This window comes from Nelusetta ayraudi, unplaced genomic scaffold, assembly GCF_046127955.1.
Source record: "Nelusetta ayraudi isolate G7.1 ecotype Tasmania unplaced genomic scaffold, CSIRO-AGI_Nayr_v1 ptg000011l, whole genome shotgun sequence".
NCBI lineage: Eukaryota > Metazoa > Chordata > Actinopteri > Tetraodontiformes > Monacanthidae > Nelusetta > Nelusetta ayraudi.
In genome coordinates, this window is record NW_027466061.1 from 14,925,548 (window position 1) to 14,946,409 (window position 20,862).

Sequence of the window (20,862 nt, forward strand, 5' to 3'; positions counted from 1 at the left end):
CCGACCTCCCGCATTCTGCTTAGCAACGCATGCTAATGTCCTGTAAGTAACCGGACCCCCAATGTACGACGGAAGACTCCGTGGCTGTGATTAAAACGGTAAAGGTTTCACCAATAAATGTCCCCCCCTTCCCTCTCCCCCTCACCCCTCCCAGTCATAAAATGGTAAAGGGGCAATAAAAAAAAGTAGTGATTAAAATGACACAGGAAGTCATGTTGGTCAGGGGCTGTGTGCTGCACCATGACAATGATGTGCTAAATTACTTGTCATTAGTAATAATCGTATTCTATGCCACAAATTGATGGATTCATCAGGCGCGTGTGTTTATGACTGAGGCACGTTTTTTGCATGTTTGTTTGGACGTCTGGGGGTGTTTTCAGCATCCCCCAACTCCGAGTCAATTTGATAAATTAAAAGACTGCCGTCTGAACACGATTAAACTTTAATTAGAGGCAGATAGGTGAGCAGAGGGTAATTATGAGCCTCGCTGTCTGCGAAAGGGCCGCTTGTTCAGCCGTATAGTTTTGAATGAACGTCTACCCGTCTGAGTCATAAACACCCAGCGCCTTTGCCCGCCGTCCTTCTCCACACTTGTGGGCGCTCGCGCACCTGCCGAGGCAGAGAGCTGCTGCCCTGCGCCCGCTTAGCGAGGACGTTTGTCGGTCTGAGACAACGGCAAGGAGATGCAGCTCGGGGGGAAAAATGCAGCATCTGGACTATTTATCAGATTTCATCAGCTGGTTTCAGAGCACCGTCATGTCCAACCCACCAGTGAAGCCTTGCTCCCGTACTGTGAGACACCCTCGCCTCAAAGATTTTAGGACCGTTTCATAAAGGAAGCAGTTGAAATGGATAGTTTGCAATTTTTTTCTGTAGTTATTTGCTCTGACGCCACGGTCACACATTCCCTGGTTCAGCAGCGGTTTGCAGCCTCTCCTCCTCTTCCTCGTCCTCCTCCCCCTCCTCCTTCTCCTTCTCCTGCAACACCACATCCAACTGGATCGGGAATCGGGAGACTGGAAGTTACATAACCAAGCCAACTAGGGACATCTTCCTGTCTTTACAGCATTGCCCCCACCCCATTTTCTTAACACACACACACACACACACACTAGCTCCCACTGCAACTCATTCTCACAAACAGGCTCCAGTAGCGCGTATTCATCCCCAATTCAAAATCTCATTACGGCTTGATGTTCCCCTCCAGCCGACACCTTTGACTGCGTCCACCCCCGGCTGTGCAGCTGTAACCCACATATCATATCCTGCGCCACAAATAAAGAAGCTGCCATGGCAATATTTACTCTCGCACTTTGGTCTTGGAGATTCCCTTCAACGCAGAGCGAAAACATAGCTATTTTCAAAGCACGTGCGTTGCATTTAATGCACCGCGGCCCGATTAAAATCACGTGTCAAAAATAACGGAAAAACGTGACGCCGTAGGCAATCAGTATCCTCATACAGTGGCAGGTTTTAATGGCATTAAAAGACAGCAATACTGGTAATTGTGTTTGCAGATGCTGCATTATGAGCCCTTGAATAGCCCTTATTGAAAAATAAGTACTGAACTTGATGTTAAACTGAATGTAAAACATGCTCGGAGCTCCGTCAACAACAAAAGTGGGGAATAAGTGTTGCACAGCAGCACAAAGGCACATCTGAGGAGCTCTTGAATGGAGCCGAGATGAAAGGGCTTTGGAGGGGCTGAGTCTTTGCTGCATTGGGATATTAGGAGACAGCAACCCGAACAAAAACCCAACACATGTAAATTAACCAAAAAATAAATGAATCAATCAATTTAAAAAGAAAGCCTACACGCCAAATTGCCACGCACAAGGTCTTGAGTCTTACCGAGCTGTAGAGCATGCCCTCGCCATTCATGGCAATGTAGAAGCCACTCTTGACTCCCTGGATGGCCACCACTCTCAGACCCACAGGAATAAGATTAAACAGGGCTGCATTGGGGCAGGGTGGGGGAGGGGAGACAGAGAAAATAGGCGTCAGATTGAGGACAGAATGGGACAATCGAGTTTTCGTTTAACCCTTGTAGACACGGCAGCTGTCTGATCTCTGCTGCTCGGCTGTCTGTCAGCGGTAAGGTGAGCTGCGCAGGACGCCAGGAACACCGATGCATGTCAATGCGACGGCCCAAGCATCAGAGATCTGAGGCTCTGAGGTGTCAGATACCAAAACTTGAATTTAGAACAACATCACAAGAGTCAAGAGAGTGACAAACGCAGCTAATCTGATGACTCCTTGTTAGCGCAAGTGGTGATATTGCAACCCTTGAAATTAACTGCACAGTTTTATAGCTGTATAGCATCATGGTATCTCTGTAGCGAGAAATGACGTGGTGCCGTGCTGCTCAGAGGAAGTAGATGTGTAAAAAAAACTGTAAGAAAATTTTAGAAAAGAAACCGTTTCTCACTCTGGCTGCTCATCATTTGATTCTTTATTCTCAGACCATGGATTTTTTCCAAACTGTTTTTCATTATCTTCGCAACAAAGAAAACAATGCATGCAGTGCCTGTAGAATTTCTTTTTTTTTTTATTAAAAAGTATTAAATATTTACAAGCAGCATGGAGCATGAGAGGAAATTCGCAGGTAATTTTTCCTTTCGGTCAGGATTTTTTTTTTTTAAGGAGACGTGCCGTCCAATCAGATTTGGCCGGTCGATCAGATTTAGTGATTAAACAAGGCGGTGGCTCTCATCACATTTTCATTTAATTATTACAGAGTGCTTATTGGCGTGTGGACATTTGTGACATCACCTTCTCTCAATTGATCCGGTTACGCGGCCAAAGAATTGACATGGGCACTGATAGAGGAGCGCAGACATAAACTATCTAAAACTGTTGGCAAGAAATAGCGCTTTTACACTTGGACTTCATCCATCAGCTTCTTACAGTCCTTAATCGCCAGTGACTCTATGGAGATCAGGCGGCGTTACGCTATCTTAAAAGGAAACATCTTGTGGGTTGCAGTTTTTTTTTTTCATGAGGATACCCCAAACCAAGATTTTCTTTCAAAAAAATGAACTAAATTACAAGAATTAGGAAGCCAGAAGCAACTCGCTTTTCCTGACAGATGTTTGTCTGACTACCTGAGACAGATTTTAAATTCTGTAAACAACAGGTGTTGATCCGAGTGCCTCCATCTATCCGTTCCTTCCGTGCACTCTGCCGAATCAGAGGACTGAATCTTGACTCTTCAGCAGTTCTGGCTGTGCGGAAGGCTCTAAGCACTGCAGGCTCTCCCCGCGGTGTCTGGAAGGCCGCTGTGCAAGTGGCGACGACGGGGACCGTCCGATAACGCTGGCAGGGACGAGTGGCGACGTGCCAACGTGGGTCCGTCCTCCGAGCGGATTCAATTTCACTCGATAAATATCGACGTGCCGCTTTCGCCTAGCGATGGTTTACCTCTGCCCTCGGCCCACTTATGCAGGTAATACACACTGCCAGTCACATTTACCCTTGAGTGTCCAGTGTTTGCCGGCGTGGAGGCAGAATGCAGAGTCCATTAGCACCTTGAATTTTGATCTCCTTTTCCGCCTCCTCCAACCTCCCTGTCTGTTCCTCGCCTCCATCCGTCTGTTTGCCTTTTTTCCGCGGCTGCCGCCTTTGTCGCAGAGATGGCTGGCGCCGTCCGTCTCGGGCAGCGCCCACAGTTCTGTCACACATCACTAAAGCCCCGGAGCGTCGCCACGTCTTGCAGCTTCCTCGACGGCCCCTTGCGACAGCACTCTCACACCGTCTATCCATAATGGCTTGCCTTGAAAAGTACAAGAGGGATGCTATGTTGATTCTACTTTGCTCTAATTACATTCTGTCACCCCTCACTCCTTTTGCCTGCCAAAATGTTGCTTGACTGACACGAGCTGTCATCCTCCAATCATTTAAATCTTTTTTTTTTAACTTTCACTGCTTCTCAGTTGACGGATTTCACCGTTACAGCTGTAGCGACGTTAGGGGACCCAATGACCATTATGAGAAAAATTCCCTTAATAACCTCAATTTTTGTGTCTCACCTCGCAATGAGAGTGGCTGAGCTGCAGCAGGGACAAAGCTAAGAGATTTCCAGGGATCTACCGTCAAAGGGGGCCAAGAAAAAAACGTTCAAACAACCCAATAAACCAAAATCCTTGAAATGGCAAGCCTTCCAGCGGGGCAGTAATCTGGTACAAGCAAATCCTGCAGGTAGGCTGAAGGGAGTGCATTTCGGGAGGGGGCGGGGGTTGATGCAGAAGCGAGGGAGGATATAAATCCTGCAGAAAAGGCGTTGGGGAAAAGTCTGAGCTCAACGACAAGTGCCAAGGACAAATCTCCGAGCACAGAGACGCGGCAGGTGGAAGAGCTGCTTCGGTATACACCGTGGTTAATCATTTGATCGGGTTTTTGTGGCACTGCACACGACTGAACACTGCATATGGGAGTTGATAATGGACTTTAGATTGGCGACTTGATCTTCTACTAATGAAAAGGCCCACCTTCATACCATCCATCAGCTGGTGGACAGCTGATGAAGTTTCAACATCCGCTGCCACAGGTGTCTCACAGCGGTTAATATCTGTCAAGAGCGCCAGCACCTTTGGGTGCTTACGGCGTGCAATCAGGTGACAAGAATGAAATGAATGACTCTTGAGGAAGAGCAATTGAACATTGGAATTAATTAACGAAAGTGTCTTTTTTAACAATTGTTTGTTTGTTTGCTTGTCAGGCATGAGGTCAAGTTACCCCTGAAAAACTGGCCAATAAGAACAGAATCTTTGGCACAAAGAGGAATATCTTGGAATTTATTGTCATTTGACTGAGCTTCTGTTTTTTTAGGGGGAGAAGCATTTGTGTGGGAGAAAACCATTCCCAGGAAGTCACTTGTATGTGGGTCTAACTCAAGCCCCCAGAGTCCAAGATGGCGGCCCATTCATTTCAACAAAGTTGCTCACACCACTGCCAGTCCAGTATCCAGTTCTTATGATAAAGTACATCCATGGTCTAACTGTGTGCATGACTTTGCTGACACCAACCTGCTGCCAGTGTTGGAATGCCTTTTGTGCATGAAGTGACATGCTGTATGACAAACTGTAACAGCATAGTAATTGATTGTAAATGTATAAATTAAACATTTCTAAAGGGGAAAAGGGCAAATTCCCAAAAAGAGAAACAGATTTTGGTGAAAGAACTGATTTAATATTGCCTTATGAAAAGGATAAATCAAGTAGTTCCACTCCACTCCTTCGGATACCACCCCACCCACCACCCCTTTAAATTAATTACACTTTTCTGTCTGAAGCTGCTGAGCATGCTGCAGGTCAGAGGGTGGTGTGGTTTAAGGGTGGGGGTAATCTATTATTCTAATAATCCAGCCACCCAATCGATAGTTCAGTGCAAGACCTGAATACCAAATGGCCAGCGTCCATTTGTATCCCCCCATATACTGTACACTCCTCCGCTGTATTTTTCTGCCCACCGCCAACTCCAGCGGCCGCACCTCCTGCTCCCCTCTCTGTCTTCTTCCCAACCGTCTTTAAGCTCGAGGCATCTCATATAGAGAATTATTCATTGGGCACAAACGGAGAGGCTGGTATTTTTAGTTTCCTGTGGCTGAATTATTCACTGCGTTCCTCCATCCAGGGGCCAGTGGGACTGCTTTAACAAGAGGATTACCTAGAGGTGGGGAAAACCCTCCATACAACAAAAACCCCATCAATCTAAAAGCCTGAAACCAGTGAAATGCGGGATCCGGATGTTTTTTGCTTTTACATTTTCTCCCTCTGGCGCAGTAATCCTATCTTTTGCATCTTGAAAACACTGCGTGGGTTTGCTCAGACTTGACATCCAGGAAGGATGCTGCACTTTTCCTGGACACGGCCAAGTGACTTTGACTTCAGCCTATCTCAAGACAGGCCTGATGTTTTATAGACAAAAAGGTCCTGATTGGTTTCCCGACTGGCTCCACTCCAGACTGGTAGTGTCGTCATAATCACTTTGGCCACCGAGCCGCACTGACATATATCCCTCCCTCATTTTTTTTTTTTCTATTCCAATGGGAAACAGTTAAGGTTTAATGCGAGAGAATGTCCAGAGACTGTGTCCCCCCTTTTTTTTATTTGAAGAGTGGAAAGAATGTATTCCCTGGAGACTATTTATCCAATGCTAGTCCACTATCGAAAGTCAATGGATAGTGAAATATTACAGGGTATGAAGCGGTAGGACTACAGTTGTTTCACTGGAAGTAATTAATGCCTCCAAGCTGCATCGGTTTAAACAGAAAAAAATCACCTCCATGGGCAAAATGTGTCACAGCATGAAGTGGGGATGTTGCAGTTCATTTCACTTGCAAGATGTACATATTTGACTCAAAGTTCTTACTCATAAATATTCCAACTACTAACCATGAAAGGGCTTATTTTTCTGTGAACACCGTGAGCACGTTTTATAAGCCATCTGAGGGTTTTTTTAGCACAGTTATTGTTACAGTTATACCTCACGCAAGCTATTGCATAACCTGGGACAGAAAATAGGGCATTCTGTCGTGTGAAATTTGGTGAATCGCTCCTCTCAAAAATTTAGAATGCGTAGTAATAATTCAATTCCATCATGGTATGTTATGCTTATATTTTGAGCATCACAGGTCGAAATGAAGTTACATAAGGATTTAAAATGATTAGGCACGGCATATGAAAAATACATTATATAACCAAGTGACTCATGGCCATTAAATGTTTAATGCTGGAAGCCGTGTCTTCCATAGTGCTCCACTCACTGTTGTCACTGTTCTCGTCCTTGCTGCCGTCGATGGTTCCATCCGGCTGCATCTGCAGGTAGAAGCCCTGCTGGCTGAACAGTCGTGTCACGATGCCTTTCAGCTGCGGCTCTGAAACACACACATGCACACGTACATGCACGCAAACCCACACACACACAGACATACACACACACACACACACACACACACACACACACACACACACACACACACACACACCATCGGATAAACCACATCCGCACCAGGAATATGTCAGAAGGAGAGTCTGGTATCCTGTGACAAGACAACACAGCGCCGCCTCTGCTTTTAGCTACGTGTTTTGCACACTTACAGCTGTCTTTCTCAAGCATTAGTGCCGGAATGTCGTACACACAAATGTATCACATACATATAATGTGGGTGTCAAATTGGGGAGGCTGTGTGAAGATGGAGTGTACCAGCAGTGCAGTAATTAAACCCACAACTCTCTCGTATTTTGAAAAGAGTTTTTCATTGCAGAATTTGAGTGCACATCCATCAAAACATCACTCATTCACAATTCCATGACAGAATATCTGAATAAGAGGGTTTAATACTCAGTTGCATTTAATGAATTGCCCCTAGCTGTTGTGGCACACTCCAGCCTCTGCTGACAGAAAAAGCTCAGAACTTACAGCACTAGAATCACTTCAGTTTTCAGTTTAAAAGTAACTATGATGGATATTTTGGCATGAGTTGTCTGTTAAACCCTGTAATCCCAGAGAATGGCAAACAGCTGTGTGAAAGAAAGGCTATTAAAATCACAGAGTCTCCAGAACCAGCTCCTTAAAATCACTTAACACATCAACATGCCTTCGTTATTTGGTATGAAGCAACTGTACATTGTTTGCAGATCTCTGCAGATAATTTCACTTCATCGACCAGTGTTTCTTTGCTTGAACCCAAAGCGGAGACTGTAAGTTTCCACAGTTCTTTTTTTTCCCCTGCACTTCAATAACCCTGAACTGACCTCCAACTTTGAGAATGTGACATCCGACAGCCGGCCAAAGTGCTGCTCGAAGCGCTCAACACTTCAGGGCAGCAGCAGCTGGAAACGAGAATTGGCTCAGGGAAAAGAATGTCGCGAACAATGCGAGGGAAGGAAAACAAAATAAAATAAAATAAAAAGTTGATCTAAATAGAAATACAAGTTCCATCTCCATAGTCCGACTGAAGTGTGGCATGTGTTTTGATTTGTCGTAAAACAGGTAGTCAGAGGACACCACGCCACAGGCTACTGACAAGGAAACAATGGGGTGGTTCACGCTGAGATTTACGACACTTATTTTGACTGCAGATGGAATAAGACAACTAAAACAGACTTTTTTTTCCTCATGGGTTTCTGTGAACAGTGACGCACTAGTGCAGAGTAATTTGGCAGTGGCAGAGATTTGGAGACAAGCTCCGCTGAAATCACAAGACAGCTACTCAGATGCTGGATATTACTAATCCTTTGTTTATTCTCGCGCGCTCTTCCTCCCTCTCTTTATCCACACAAAAGAAACAAATTATGCATTTTGTCACAAGTGAATTGGTTCTCACTTTGATTTGGCGTGCCAAAACAAACACACAGTGACTGAAAATGCTGGCTCCGCAGGGCTCGCAACCTGATGTACGTGATCAGACTGGAGAAACGTGAGTTAGCCGGACTGTCCTTCAAAGTCATAACAGAATTTGGAGGTCATGTAGTTCAGTCCTGTCAACTGAACCATGTAAAAACCTGAGAGTACTTTTTCAAATAACATTTTTCAAACTGACAGGTAAAACCTACTTTTCTCTATAAAGGTAACAAGAGCAGCTTTCACTTAAATGTCCCATATTATTTTAGTATTTTAAACCTGTAATCATTCATATCTATGTATCTACACATGTGCACATACTCCACTTTATCTTCATGATGTAACCTGTAAAGTGTTTTTATAGCACACTTATAGAAATCCATATTCTGTGTATCATAATCTATGTAAATATTTGTATATTGTGATCTGCAGCCAAAATAATATAGACAACCATTTTGCATTGAGTTCATACTGCATTGTCTATATAGTCATATATCTATATAAGCTGTGCATGCTGTGAATTGGCACTAATAAGAATAATAGATTGTACTTGCAGTTGGATGCTAAACAGCATTTCGTTACACTGTATCTGTACGTGTCATGAAAAAGTTGGATTTAATCTACAGTAATTATACCCAAATCTTAGATTTTGATTTTTCATTTTTCATTCCTCCCTCAAGCGGCATATCCACGAACAAATATGCAAAAAGCTCTAAAGGACTCCATTTAAGTTTGCTGCATCGCTGTACCTTCCAACCGGGCTAAACAGATGCCCAATTAGCGTCACTTAGCACTGTCACTATCCAGGGAGAAGAATCGGTCCAGTGAGGCATCCCTCACTGATTTCCACAACTGCCCATTCTAGCAAGCACGAACACCTTCTGCAAAGTGGAGCAATGCCAAAAAAGGAAGGAAGGATGGACTTTTCTCATTTATAATTTCTGACAGAATATATATTATACCATTATGTTGTATTACATAATATAGTTCCTTTAAAACAACTATTGAAAAAGCTTGAAAAAGCTACAGAAAACGCCAACTGAGAGTGATTTTAATTGTTCTAAAAGCCCGAACCATTAAGTAACAGTTGAGGGGAGGGCTCACCTCGACTGTAAACCCTTCTGACCATTAGTCCCAAACCCAGCTATCCCTGTGACAGGCCTTTCATCATCCTTTACAGGCTGAGTGAGTCGATTGTGTGCACGTGTGCATGCCTGTGTGTGCCTACAGGTCCACGCTTTTGTGCGTGCCAAAGCGTGTGCTTTGTACACATCAGCAAATCACCTGCCATGACAACGCTTCGATAATTTAAGGCTTGGTGGGCCCGGCCACTTGCCGACAGCCCATCAGTTCCAATCATTTAGAATCGAGCGTGTTCATGTGTGTGCCCATAGGCACGGGCAGAACTCCACAGAGTACAGCATTTGTTTGTCTGTTTGTGAGGAGAAACACCTTTGGACAGCATCATGAAGCAGGTCACCCTGTTAGTGTATGGGACACATAAACGTTAGGAACTTTACTTCATACCAATACAGAGGGACAACAACACTGAGGTACGACGACGAATGGCGTCATGACCATGGGATGGCGAATGGTCACCTGTGCTTGACAGGGAGGGACACACTCTATCCAGATGCACCGGGATACACAACAGTGAGGATCCCTACCACACAGAAGTGCTTGTGTACGTGTTCACAGACGTGGAGCGAGAAGCGAGAGGGCAAAGATCCGACATTGACTGACAAAAGAGAATGAGGCAGGGACGAAATGAGGGGAGGCGGAGCCGTAGACGAGGAGAGGAGGGACAGAGGAGCAACAAACGACTGGCTGTGGGAGAGCCGTAGCCACAGGAAAACAACAACAACAACAACAACGACAGCAACAACAGGTACCAACGTAAGCTTAAAAATCCAAGAAAGCCACACAGAAGGAGGGATGTGATAGCAGAGAGGGGGGGAGAAGGAGGAAGAAGTCGAGGGAGAAGGTCGTCGGCTGTCAGACAGGTGTTGAAGCCCCCCGCCCCTCCTCTCCCCTCCCCAGCCCGTCCCCTTCGCCAGCCCCCCCCCCCACCCCCAACTCCCGCCCCCCGCCCCTCCCGTCCCTGGCCGAAAGGGAGTCGACATGGGCGCAAGGATGGGGTGGAGACGAGGAGAAAGACAGCACACACGGATAGAGGCTGAGCTACTGACCTAGCCTGCAGCCCTTATGGGACACCTGTGGAGGTTTCGAGGGTGCATCTTACAGGGGTGGGGGGAGGAAGGGAGGAGGAGGGTGGTCGGGGGTGGGGATAGAAGGAAAAACAACAGTCTTTTAAACAGGCAGAATGCACAAGTTCTCCAGCAACGTCGGCTGCTTCATTTGCAAAGGAAGAGCAGTAAATAGAGAGACGGTTAAAATGGAAAGAAAAGCATGGCCGCCCCGCGTGCCTCGCCACTTCCTGTCTGCTCCCGCATGTGTCATTTGAAAGGTGTTACCTACCTGACCTGACCTGACCTGACCTGACCGACAGCGTTTGAGGGGCCTGGCTGACGTGTTGCGTCTGTCTGCAAATGCCCTTATCCAAGTTGTTTTTTTTTTCTCCCTGTGGGTTTTTTTGTGTTGTTATTTTGCAGGGAGGGGGCTGTTATGGCAGTGGCTCTGTTTGTCTGACGAGGCTTCACAGTGACTGGAGGGAACAATTGGTCCGTCTCCGTCCACATCCTCTTCCCCCTGGGCTGTGCTGGGGGAATTTATGTCCACACGACACACCTGTCTGGATTCGGGGAGAGGAGTGACTTGCACCTTCTGGCTTGTTACCTGTGCTCCGCAGGCAGAGCCAGGAGGACAGTTTTGAAATGAGATTTTTTTTTTTTTTTTTTTTTTTTAAGGCAGAGGATTGTTTGGACAGTGGAACTGGCGTGGAGTAATAGCGACCACGGAACCTGTCAATACAGGCAAAGTGGCATTTAATCGACGTGGCTCCCTCCACTGCAGGAAAGCTCCCCCTCAGCAATAAACATTTACACATTAAATCGTTTCATCTTAAGAGAGCCTTGGTGCACTGCAGCGCAACTTATCTCGCCCGAATCTGCAGCAACACCGTGTTAGCCAGTGTTTGTTTTTGTGCGTGCGTCCAAGTTGGACCACAGTACGCGTCTGATGTTTGTTGGCGGGGAGGGCGGTGGGCACTGGGACACACAGCCACATCAAGTTTGCTCCGGGATCATTGATTATTTTGATCGGAGCATGAGCTCGTCTGCGTTAAAGCATATAGATGGGTCTTTTTCACACACACACATTCAAGCTTACCCCCTCCTCTATGTGAGAGAGAAATGCTGTGAATTGACAGATGGCGAGATAGTCTAATGAAACAGGTGGATTTTTTTTTTTGTGCCACGGTCATAAAGACGGGAGGAAAAGAGGGCTAAAATACATCTGTATTCCTTCTCTGAGTCAGATTGGAGTCTTTGACTGCAGTATAATGCCTGCGCTGCTCCACAGAGGGGCGGGGTAAATGGGGGGTGGGGGAGGTGGGGGAATCCGTTCCCATACACACGCGCGCGCACACACGTACACACACACACACACACACACACACACACACACGCACACAAACACTCGCGCGCGCGCGCGCGCGCTCAAACACACACGTTTCAGTATTTCCAAAAATAAATAAATAATTAAAGGTGGAGGAGAGGGGAGGGGGTGAAAATGTGCACAGCACTGACCTGGTCGCCGCCGCACGGGTCTCTTTTTGCCGCTGCAGAAGCGGACTTTGCTGAAGACCCCCAGGAAATGCCTCTCGCACAGAGAGCGCGGGTCCTTGCTGGGGCTGGGGCGGCGTTTCGAAGTCGACACCCGGTCGCTGTTTGACTCCCTTGCCTGGCGTTTCTGCCGGATCAGGGAGCTGGCGATCGCGGCCATCTCGCCCCCCCTCGCAAAAAAAAAAAAAAAAGGAAAAGGAAAAAAACGAGGATCTACTTCGATCGCGGTCGGATCCTGGTGCAGCTTCTCGGCGCAAGAATACAGGGGTTGGGGGGGGGGGGGGTCAACAACTGCTATAATTGTCTATTTCGAGTCCGCGAGTGGTTTTCGCTTAACCAAATGTCATCGTGGTCAAATAATCCTCCAGATTCCCGGGCATCATTGCGTTTCAGGCTGCATCGTGGCTTCTCTCTCTCTCTCTCTCTCTCTCTCTCTCTCTCTCTCTCTCTCTCTATCTCTTTTCTCCTAACACAAGCGTGTAATTCGGAGTTTTATGGCACTCGGGGCTTCAAATCATCTGCGGGCGATTTTCTACAGAATATAAATCTTACGGTCTAGGCCACGAGGGGCCGACATGTCAGCCGCGGACGCATGCAACAGTCTGGAGAAGTTGATGCAGCGGCGGAGAGCCGTCAGGTATTCCAGGTGCACGGCGCCCCGTCCGCCGTGCACGACTCCCCCAAATCCGCTCGAGCACAGCAGCACAGCCCCGCTATCCTCCGGCGTCCAGGTAGTGTGACCCTCCAACGAATCCGTGCACGTCAAGCACGTGCAGGTTTTTTGTTCTTTGTAAGAGAACCCCTCTAACTTTGGCTTGTTTGTGTCTAATTATTGACTCCGTCGAAGAATGAATGAATGATAGAATGAATGGGATCCGGCGGAGCGCGACGCCAGTCGTGCGCCCGGTCCTCTACCTCACTGTGGTTTTGTCGGTGGCGGCACCACCTTCTCGCCAGCAGCCGAACAAAAAAAAAAAAAAAAAAAAAAAAGGGGGGGGGGGGGCGAAGAAGAAGAAGATGATGAAGGAGAAGAAAATGGATTCGGCCGAGGCAGCGAGGCTACTCTGCGAGGACGCTGCAGAGATGCGAGTCGAGCCCTGCGGGTAGGGATTCTCGTCTGCAGAAACTAGCAACAATTAGTTGAGGCGAGTGCACGCCGGACTGCTGCTCTTGCGCGCGCGCTCTCTCTCTCTCTCTCTCTCTCTCTCTCTCTCTCTCTCTCTCTCTCTCTCTCTCTCTCTCTTCCCCCCCCCCCCCCCCTACTCTCTCTCTCACTCTCTCGCTCTCTCTGTCGTAGCGGCGCGTGCACAACCCACAGAGTGACCTGGCCGTGCATCGCTTCCCCCAGCGCGTGCCTTCAGAGGACGCCGTCGGTGTGTTGTCACATCGCCGGCAGCGAGAGTGAACGGACACAGTCCACAGCATCTCCCCCCCCCACACACACACACACACACACACACACACACACTCCCACCCGTCCCGTCCCTCTCTCCGACTATCTCCCTCACCCCGCCTCCCCTCTCCACCTCTTTTAACGCAACCATACGTGATTGAGGTGCGTATCCGGAATTGGAGCGGGGCTGTTAAAAGGGGAGGGACAAGGGGGGGAATGGTAAATGATTGCGGTGGAGATGTGAATATAAAACCTGGGTCATCATGTGTGCGTGATTATGCAGGGGAATGCGTGCGTGCGTGCGGTCCTCTGGGATGAATGTGCCCATCAATCAGAAGCCTGGTAGGTCCGAGATCCACCCCACCACCACCATCACCCTCCCATGTGAAACACAATTTAAAAAACGGAAGTTGCGGGCAGGCCTATCAGCAGGGGAATGAGCGCGGGGGGGGGGGTCTGCAGAGCAATGTGCATAAGAGGAAGATAAATTTGAGCCCGCTTAAGCTGCCACTATCAGCATTCCTGTTCACGAGCCCACAAGCACAAGCACACGCTCTACTTCTTCAAAGTCCACACGTGCCAAGCAGAACATATTAATCTGGCTAAAAGGATTGCCTGCAACAGGTTGCAAGCCTGGGGGAGGGGCATAGATATGCAGGCAATATGGAAGATCCAGACAGTGATGACAGTCATTAAACACATAAATGAATTTGTTTAGGAGATGAAATAAAAGATCAAACAATACATTGAATCACATCAACGTTAATAGCCATGAATGTGTGTTTGTTGGAGCAAATTTAAAAAAAAAAAAAAAAGGTGATAGTTTCCAAACTATCAATTTCTCAACACAAATTCTCAAAACAAACCAATTTACAGTGAATTTACATAATATAACAGTGTGTGTGTGTGTGTGTGTGTGTGTGTGTGTGTGTGTGTGTGTATGCATGCGCGTACATGTCTGTGCATTATTTATAGAATGTTGTGTATTAATTAGTTCAGTTGTCGCTGGAATTATGCAAATAGCTTAAACATAAGAAAGAGCCATTATGGAGATTGATGAATCAATGCAAAGCTCTAACCATGTCTCCCTGTGTGTGCCCATATTTGTGCGACCAGCACTTTGGTGCTCTTTGTATTATTATATGGGCTTTAGAAGCGTGCGCACATGCATGCACAAATATCTATCTCTCTCCCTCTCACTGACTTCCATTGGCTTCCATTCATTGTCCATTATTTGGTGCAACCTCATCGAGAGCCTTCCCTGAACTATGACCTTAATCACAATCCCTCACCTTGACTTATCAATTTGTACAGTGGCTCTCCTCTAAAATTCAGCCTTCACCCCAAACATGTGGTGTTAAAATTGGGTAAGGATAAGAAGACCTGACAAAACGTCCTCACTCTGAGGGTTGTAAAGATATTCTAGTCGGTGCTGGATTTACCAGGACACACACACTAGCACAAGCAGCTGCAAACCTCTCTCTTCCCTCTGATGAAACCGCATGAAACATTTAGAACCTTTTTTTTTTTCCAACCAGGACTCAGTTTGTCATTCTCTCTCAGAGAGGGAGGCCAGGAGATGATATTCTTTTGACTACCCCCACCCCAAAATCATCCCCCGAGTCTTATGTAAGATGAAAGTGCAGAATGTGAAGCACTGGCAACCCGGTCAGCCATTTGTGTGTGCGTGTGCGTGCATGTGTGTGTGTGTGTGTGTGTGTGTGTGTGTGTGTGTGTGTGTGTGTGTGTGTGTGTGTGTGTGTGTGTGTGTGTGCAAGAGAGAGAGAGAGAGAGAGACAGATTGGAGGGGATGGGGAGTGCTGCACAGTTTTCACACACAGGTTTTTTCCGTGAAATCTCAAACACCAGAAACCGATGGTGGGAGTTTGCATCAAAAGCGTTTCTCCTGGTTTGCATCCCTCATTCAGTTGCCAGCAAGCAGCGGAAACAAGCCGCTGCACCAACACGAGCAACATCATCAAAGTAATCTTCATCATTCCAGAAGACTTGCTGGCCGTGAGCGTGATATATCCCACATTTGTTTGAAAAACCAATCAGCGAGTGGTTTCCAAGCTTTTCTCAGAAATGAGGCCAACCGTTTTGCAGAGTGGACGTATGACATGGCACATACGTCTTTGTCAGGGAAACAGTATTCCCTAATGAGGATTCGCTGGTCGTCCTGCCTCTGCCAGAGACAATTGATGTTCCCTTCACTCCAACTCAGATACATCCAAAAACCATAAAACACTGCCTCCACGGCGTATACTGAGGCCCATGCAACGCAATCAATTGAAGTGTCAATTACAATTAGTTGACGTCATATAATTTCCACATTCCCAGCAGAAAAAAAAGGGAATTTAGCAAGATCCCAGATCTAATCATAGCAAACATGGACAATTCAGTAATGAACAAAGTAAAAACAGAGCACCCTCCACTGTCTCTGCGGCTCCCCTTCACGACAGCGACAGCCGCCACAGTCCAAAGTGATTTCCATGCACCTACTGCCCTCTTGTGGACAAATAATAAACCACGGCTTTTCCTTGGCGTAAAAGTGGACGTTTCCATCCTCTGAAGTTTGTCACTCAGTTGTGTCCTTGAGACAGCTCACAGATTTGTTGACCGTCTTGCCAAGAGGAGGCAAAGAGGAGAGAGGTGAGGTGTGACCCTTTGACTCATTCACACTTGACAACAAAAACCTGCAGAACTTGACACCATATGTACAAACACAAAGTGGCTCATTTCTTTCACATTTAACATGATGAGCAAAATGTCCCATCACGGGAGAAAACACTTCATGAAATAGTTCTGGAGAACTTACTTTCAAGCAAATATAAGGAAAAACAAATAAACCAAAAGCAGTGATATCTATGCAACACTGGACTTGTGTCCAGTGTTGCATGAGGTGAATTATGGGCTAGGTCCACTGTTTGTGTTTTAGACTAGGTTTAAATGTCAATGCAACAAATAAGTTTCCCAAGTTTCCTTAAAGTACTGTAAAATATTTTTTTTATTCTCATTAAATCACAAGTCATCAAAATGAATTATTGTAAGCACATGGAGCTCTTGCCTTAGTTGTGGAAATGGAAAAGTTAAAAACTGACGGCAAAATGATCAGCAGCAATGTGGGGTTTAGGGTTTTGCTCAAGGACATGCAGACACTGGTGTTATATCCATATCCAGATCTTTAGTTTTCACCCAAGGCTCCAGTGAAGCACTCTTGCATCATTAATTATCCAAAAACTCCATAGATGACCACAAAAAAGCAAATTCAGCCCTTTATTTACAGCCCCCTGCAAAAATGATTTATTTTAGTTTCCTTCAAAACGGATGTTTTATTTTAACTTCTAAAACTGGATGGTTGGTTTGTAGAGGTATAATTTCCCTTTGTGACATCACAATGTGCCGATATTAAGAACTGTGCCTTTCAGAACATGGGGCATGTAAAAGAAGTAAATAATGATTTTTTTTTCTCATTGACTTCATTGACTTTATATAGAGAATTGTTAAAAAAAAAAAAAAAAAAAAACATTGCTACAGTAAATGCTCAATATGCACATCATTCAAGGATCAATTGGTGGTCTTCAAAATAAACCACAAACATAACTAGAATGTCAGGGTGACAACAACCTACCTACCTTCATAACATTCGAGTAGATCCTAATGCTTGTAGAAAACCAGTCATTTCGTAGTTGTTTCCACTATGAACTTTAGTCCGCTGAACATCTCACACTCACACATATATCAAGCATTACTGAAGAATTTAAATCCAAAAATCCCTGAGCGAAGACAAACTGGCATCAAGGCCAAGTCTTGAGAGCAAAAGACTGTTCCTGCATAACATGATCTGACCAGGTTAAAGTCCTGCAAGAGCAGGGAGTGAGGCAGCCAGTTGACAAGCAGATGTTTTGCTCTCTTTTACCCCCCAAAGATACACGTCTCTCCGCTAATTTAGATGGAGCAGACAACATAGACGTGCAGACATGTTTAACACAAAGGGCAGGTTGGATATAAATTAATATCAGCTGTTGAGCATGCACAAGATTTGGAAAAACTAAAAGTCATGTTTTAATTATATTCTATCTTATATTTTTACATTGAGACTAGACTTGGATTTTCCATAAAAAGAGTGGGAGAGTGGATGTCCTTTTTTTTTTTTTACAAAACCAGCTGTAAGGGAATCAAACCAAGAGAGACAAAACTTTTTTCTTTTTTATAAAGTCCCAAAATATACATCAAACTTCAAACTGAGTCCTCCGCTGGCATCACTCCCTCTCAAGCAGCTTTAACTAGAATTGTGCACTCATCATTTCCATCCATCCGTGTCAAACCTGTAAGCTGACTCATAAGGTTCTGATTGAGGTCAAAAGGCTCATCTAACAATGAACAGAGATGCAGGAGAAGTGGTGGCACTTTATAGCCGAGTTCTACAGATCCCAGTGTGCGTGCTGCTTTTGGTCCAACTCCCTCCGAGGAATCAACTGTGCTTAATGGAGTTTCTAATTGTCTGTCCTGAATTTGAGAGCTGGCTCCAGCAGAAACTACGAGAGAACCTCCGCTCTGCAAGTGACAGGTGGAGACAAGGGATGTGGCCTTTGTATTCATTTTAAGTCTTACTATAAAAAAAATACCGAAGGTTGTTTTGTTAACGACTTTGGAGATTCAGTTATGTTAGCAGTGAACAACAGCAGCAGTGCAGTGAAACGCTGATACACAGAGGACATGGCAGGCTTCTTAGGCACACTGCCAAAAACTGTTGAGTGCTAGTAGCACAAGTGTGTGTGTGTGTGTGTGTGTGTGTGTGTGTGTGTGTGTGTGTGTGTGTGTCACTGAGGCAACACGCCACGATGCCATGTCCTCCATGTGGTCAATCAAAAAATACACTTAAGTAATTTTTAATTCTGCAGGTGAGCTCATTTTACACCAAATCAGATTTCAAAATGTAATTTTGACACTTCTGCATGTCGCCAATGTAACTTTTTGAGGTGAAATAATGGCTGATTACTAACTTATGGCTGCACAGTAACTGTGGAGGCAGTGATTACTTTTTGGAAGAAAGTATGTTGTGACAAGAAAAATGGCTGTCGGAAACAACAATGTAGGGCTTGCTTTCAGTTTTAGCGCGAAAAGTTTGCCTGGGGGTGAGGGGCACGTTGCGTCTCTGTCGCTGTCCACGGTGCTGAAACGCGCTGCTTTGTTTTGAGGGGCCCTGATCCAATAGCCGCCGAGGGCCCCTGAAGTTGAATGACTTGATCGCAGCATTTGTCAGTACTGTATCTCCTCTTCCGGGTGCAGTGCTGGGACGCACTGGAGGAAAATAATAATAATTTGAAAATAAATAAATAAATAAACAAATAAACAAAAACCCTAGCCGGCTGTTGGTAAAGTGAGAGGAGCCTTCTGCGAGAGTAGTGGCTGACAGCCCGGTGGAGATACCCGCACACCACAAACTCAGGGCAGACGCACTACAAGGAGAGGCTGCCTTTACTGCAGACTCGCTGGATGTTACTCACACACACTCCAGTAGCCAATCAAAACACTCGCCCCTGTTCCTCGCTCCTTGACTCACTCCGTCTACATTTCTCCCTTTTAAATATATTTTTCTGTCCTTTCTTCTCTCCCCTACCTCGCTGCTGCCGCCGCAGCCGTTCCTCGACCACCACCACCACCATCAGTCAAGAGAAGGAAGCATGCAAAAAAGGTATAGCCGCCGGAGCTATTGCTTGCTATGTGTGCCTCTCACCGTCGGTGATAGTGGTCGACTTCGATCGTTGTCCACAGAAACACTGCAGCATATGCGCTCCTTTCTGAAAGAATGGCCTCAGAATCCTCATTGATTTGGGTTGATGGGGGGGGGGAGCCTCACTCAATCCAAACAATCCGGACAGTCGCTATCACAACACAGCGGGGACAGGCAGCATAGCGTAGCCGGCCAGCCTCTCCACAGGCTCGCAGCAGCCCTCACAGCGCTGGAAGGGCACAGTCTGCGGGACAAATTACGCTAAAACGAGGCATCTTGAGTGATCCCCCCCCCCCCCTCTCTCTCTCTCTCTCTCTCTCTCTCTCTCTCTCTCTCTCTCTCTCTCTCTCTCTCTCTCTCTCTCTCTCTCTCTCTCTCTCGCTCTCTCTGTCTCTCTCTCTGTGCCTCTCTCCCTCGTTCCTCCTCTGTAGCACTAGCTCGCTCTCCCTCTATCTCTCTCCCTCTGCTGTGTCTATCCGCGTTTCGTCCACTGACGGTCATTCGCGTTCACGGCGCACTCTTCTTCTTCTTCTTCCTCTGCTTCTTCTTCTTCTTCTTCTTCTTCTTCTACTACTACTACTACTTCTTCTTCTTCTTCTTCTTCTTCTTCTTCTTCTTCTTCTTCTTCTTCTTCTCACGCCACAGCAGGCAGGCAGGCAAGCAAGCAGACAACGCAAGGACGTTACAATGTGCTCTTAATTGCACACCCCCACCACGTCCACTGCCCCCCCTCCCCCTTCCACGTATTTTTACCAGCAGCGGACGTAACAGAGGGAAAAGGGGGTGTGGGGGAAGCGCGCACGCCAAAGTTAAACTGCAGGGATATAAAGTGGCAGCAGGCCGGCCACCGGTGAGGTAATGCGGGAGAAGGCAGTGGAGGCGACCCCACCAGCAAATCTGTTGCCCGGGGGGGTGGGGGGGATCCGCGTGACACTGCCGGAAAGTTTAGAGCTCCGTCACGCTGCGTCGTCAGCGGTGGGCGTTTTGCGAAAGTCAGAGATAAAGGGTGAATTGTGAAAGAGCAAAGAAACGTATAGTTGCAGGCAATAAACTGCTGCACGCGCCCGAGCTCGCGAAACGTAGTCACGTGACGGAAACGTAGTGCACGTGAACGCGCCGGTGTTTGCATGTTGATAGGATGTAGCCTGATGTGACGCCAGTTGTATTCTTGCAGTGATTGATGGGAGAGGTACCTGGGTGCTTGGCGGCAGTTGCTCTATCAGGACACATCACAACACAGAAGGAATTGATGGGGAAAAGAACTGTCCGTTTAGTCGAAATAAAACTGATTAAGCGAAAACACTGTGATGGGTCATGCGTAACAAGTAAGTTTTCTGTGTTATGCTTGAGCAGTCAATGTAAAATAATTGCATATTTCCTGTAATCACGTCTGACCAAAGTTAACTTTTTTCATTGCAAACTTAAAGTAAGTAGTCAAGGGGGAAAGTTCCTAGCTGTTTACAAGGACTACTCAAAGTATGACGCATATTCCACCAACAATTTGAGTGTTTTTCAAAACGACAATGCTCCACAAAATAAAAGTAAAAAAAAAAATAGTTTTGCTCACATGAAACCAGCAAAGATGATGAAAACTAATACAAGAAGGTTTATTAGGCCACAACAGGTGATGGTCGTAGGAACTCACT

At 46.3% G+C, this 20,862-nt stretch overlaps 1 protein-coding gene across 3 annotated transcripts in view; it reads right to left on the minus strand.

Annotated features, from left to right (window-relative positions):
• fgf12a (fibroblast growth factor 12a) overlaps positions 1 to 19,605 on the minus strand; it is a 31,881-nt gene extending 12,276 nt beyond the window's left edge. The window contains exons 1-4 of one of the 3 annotated variants that reach the window (XM_076021320.1): positions 12,051 to 13,321; positions 10,533 to 10,580; positions 6,764 to 6,874; positions 1,852 to 1,955 (exon numbers count right to left, since the gene is read on the minus strand). In XM_076021320.1, coding sequence (XP_075877435.1) covers positions 1,852 to 1,955; positions 6,764 to 6,874; positions 10,533 to 10,580; positions 12,051 to 12,246 — 459 coding nt within the window. In that variant the 5' untranslated portion in view covers positions 12,247 to 13,321. Of the gene's footprint in view, positions 1 to 1,851; positions 1,956 to 6,763; positions 6,875 to 10,532; positions 10,581 to 12,050; positions 13,322 to 19,219 lie in introns of those variants that run through there. The other 2 variants (XM_076021322.1, XM_076021321.1) reach the window with 2 other exon arrangements.
• Positions 19,606 to 20,862: the final 1,257 nt, after the last annotated feature.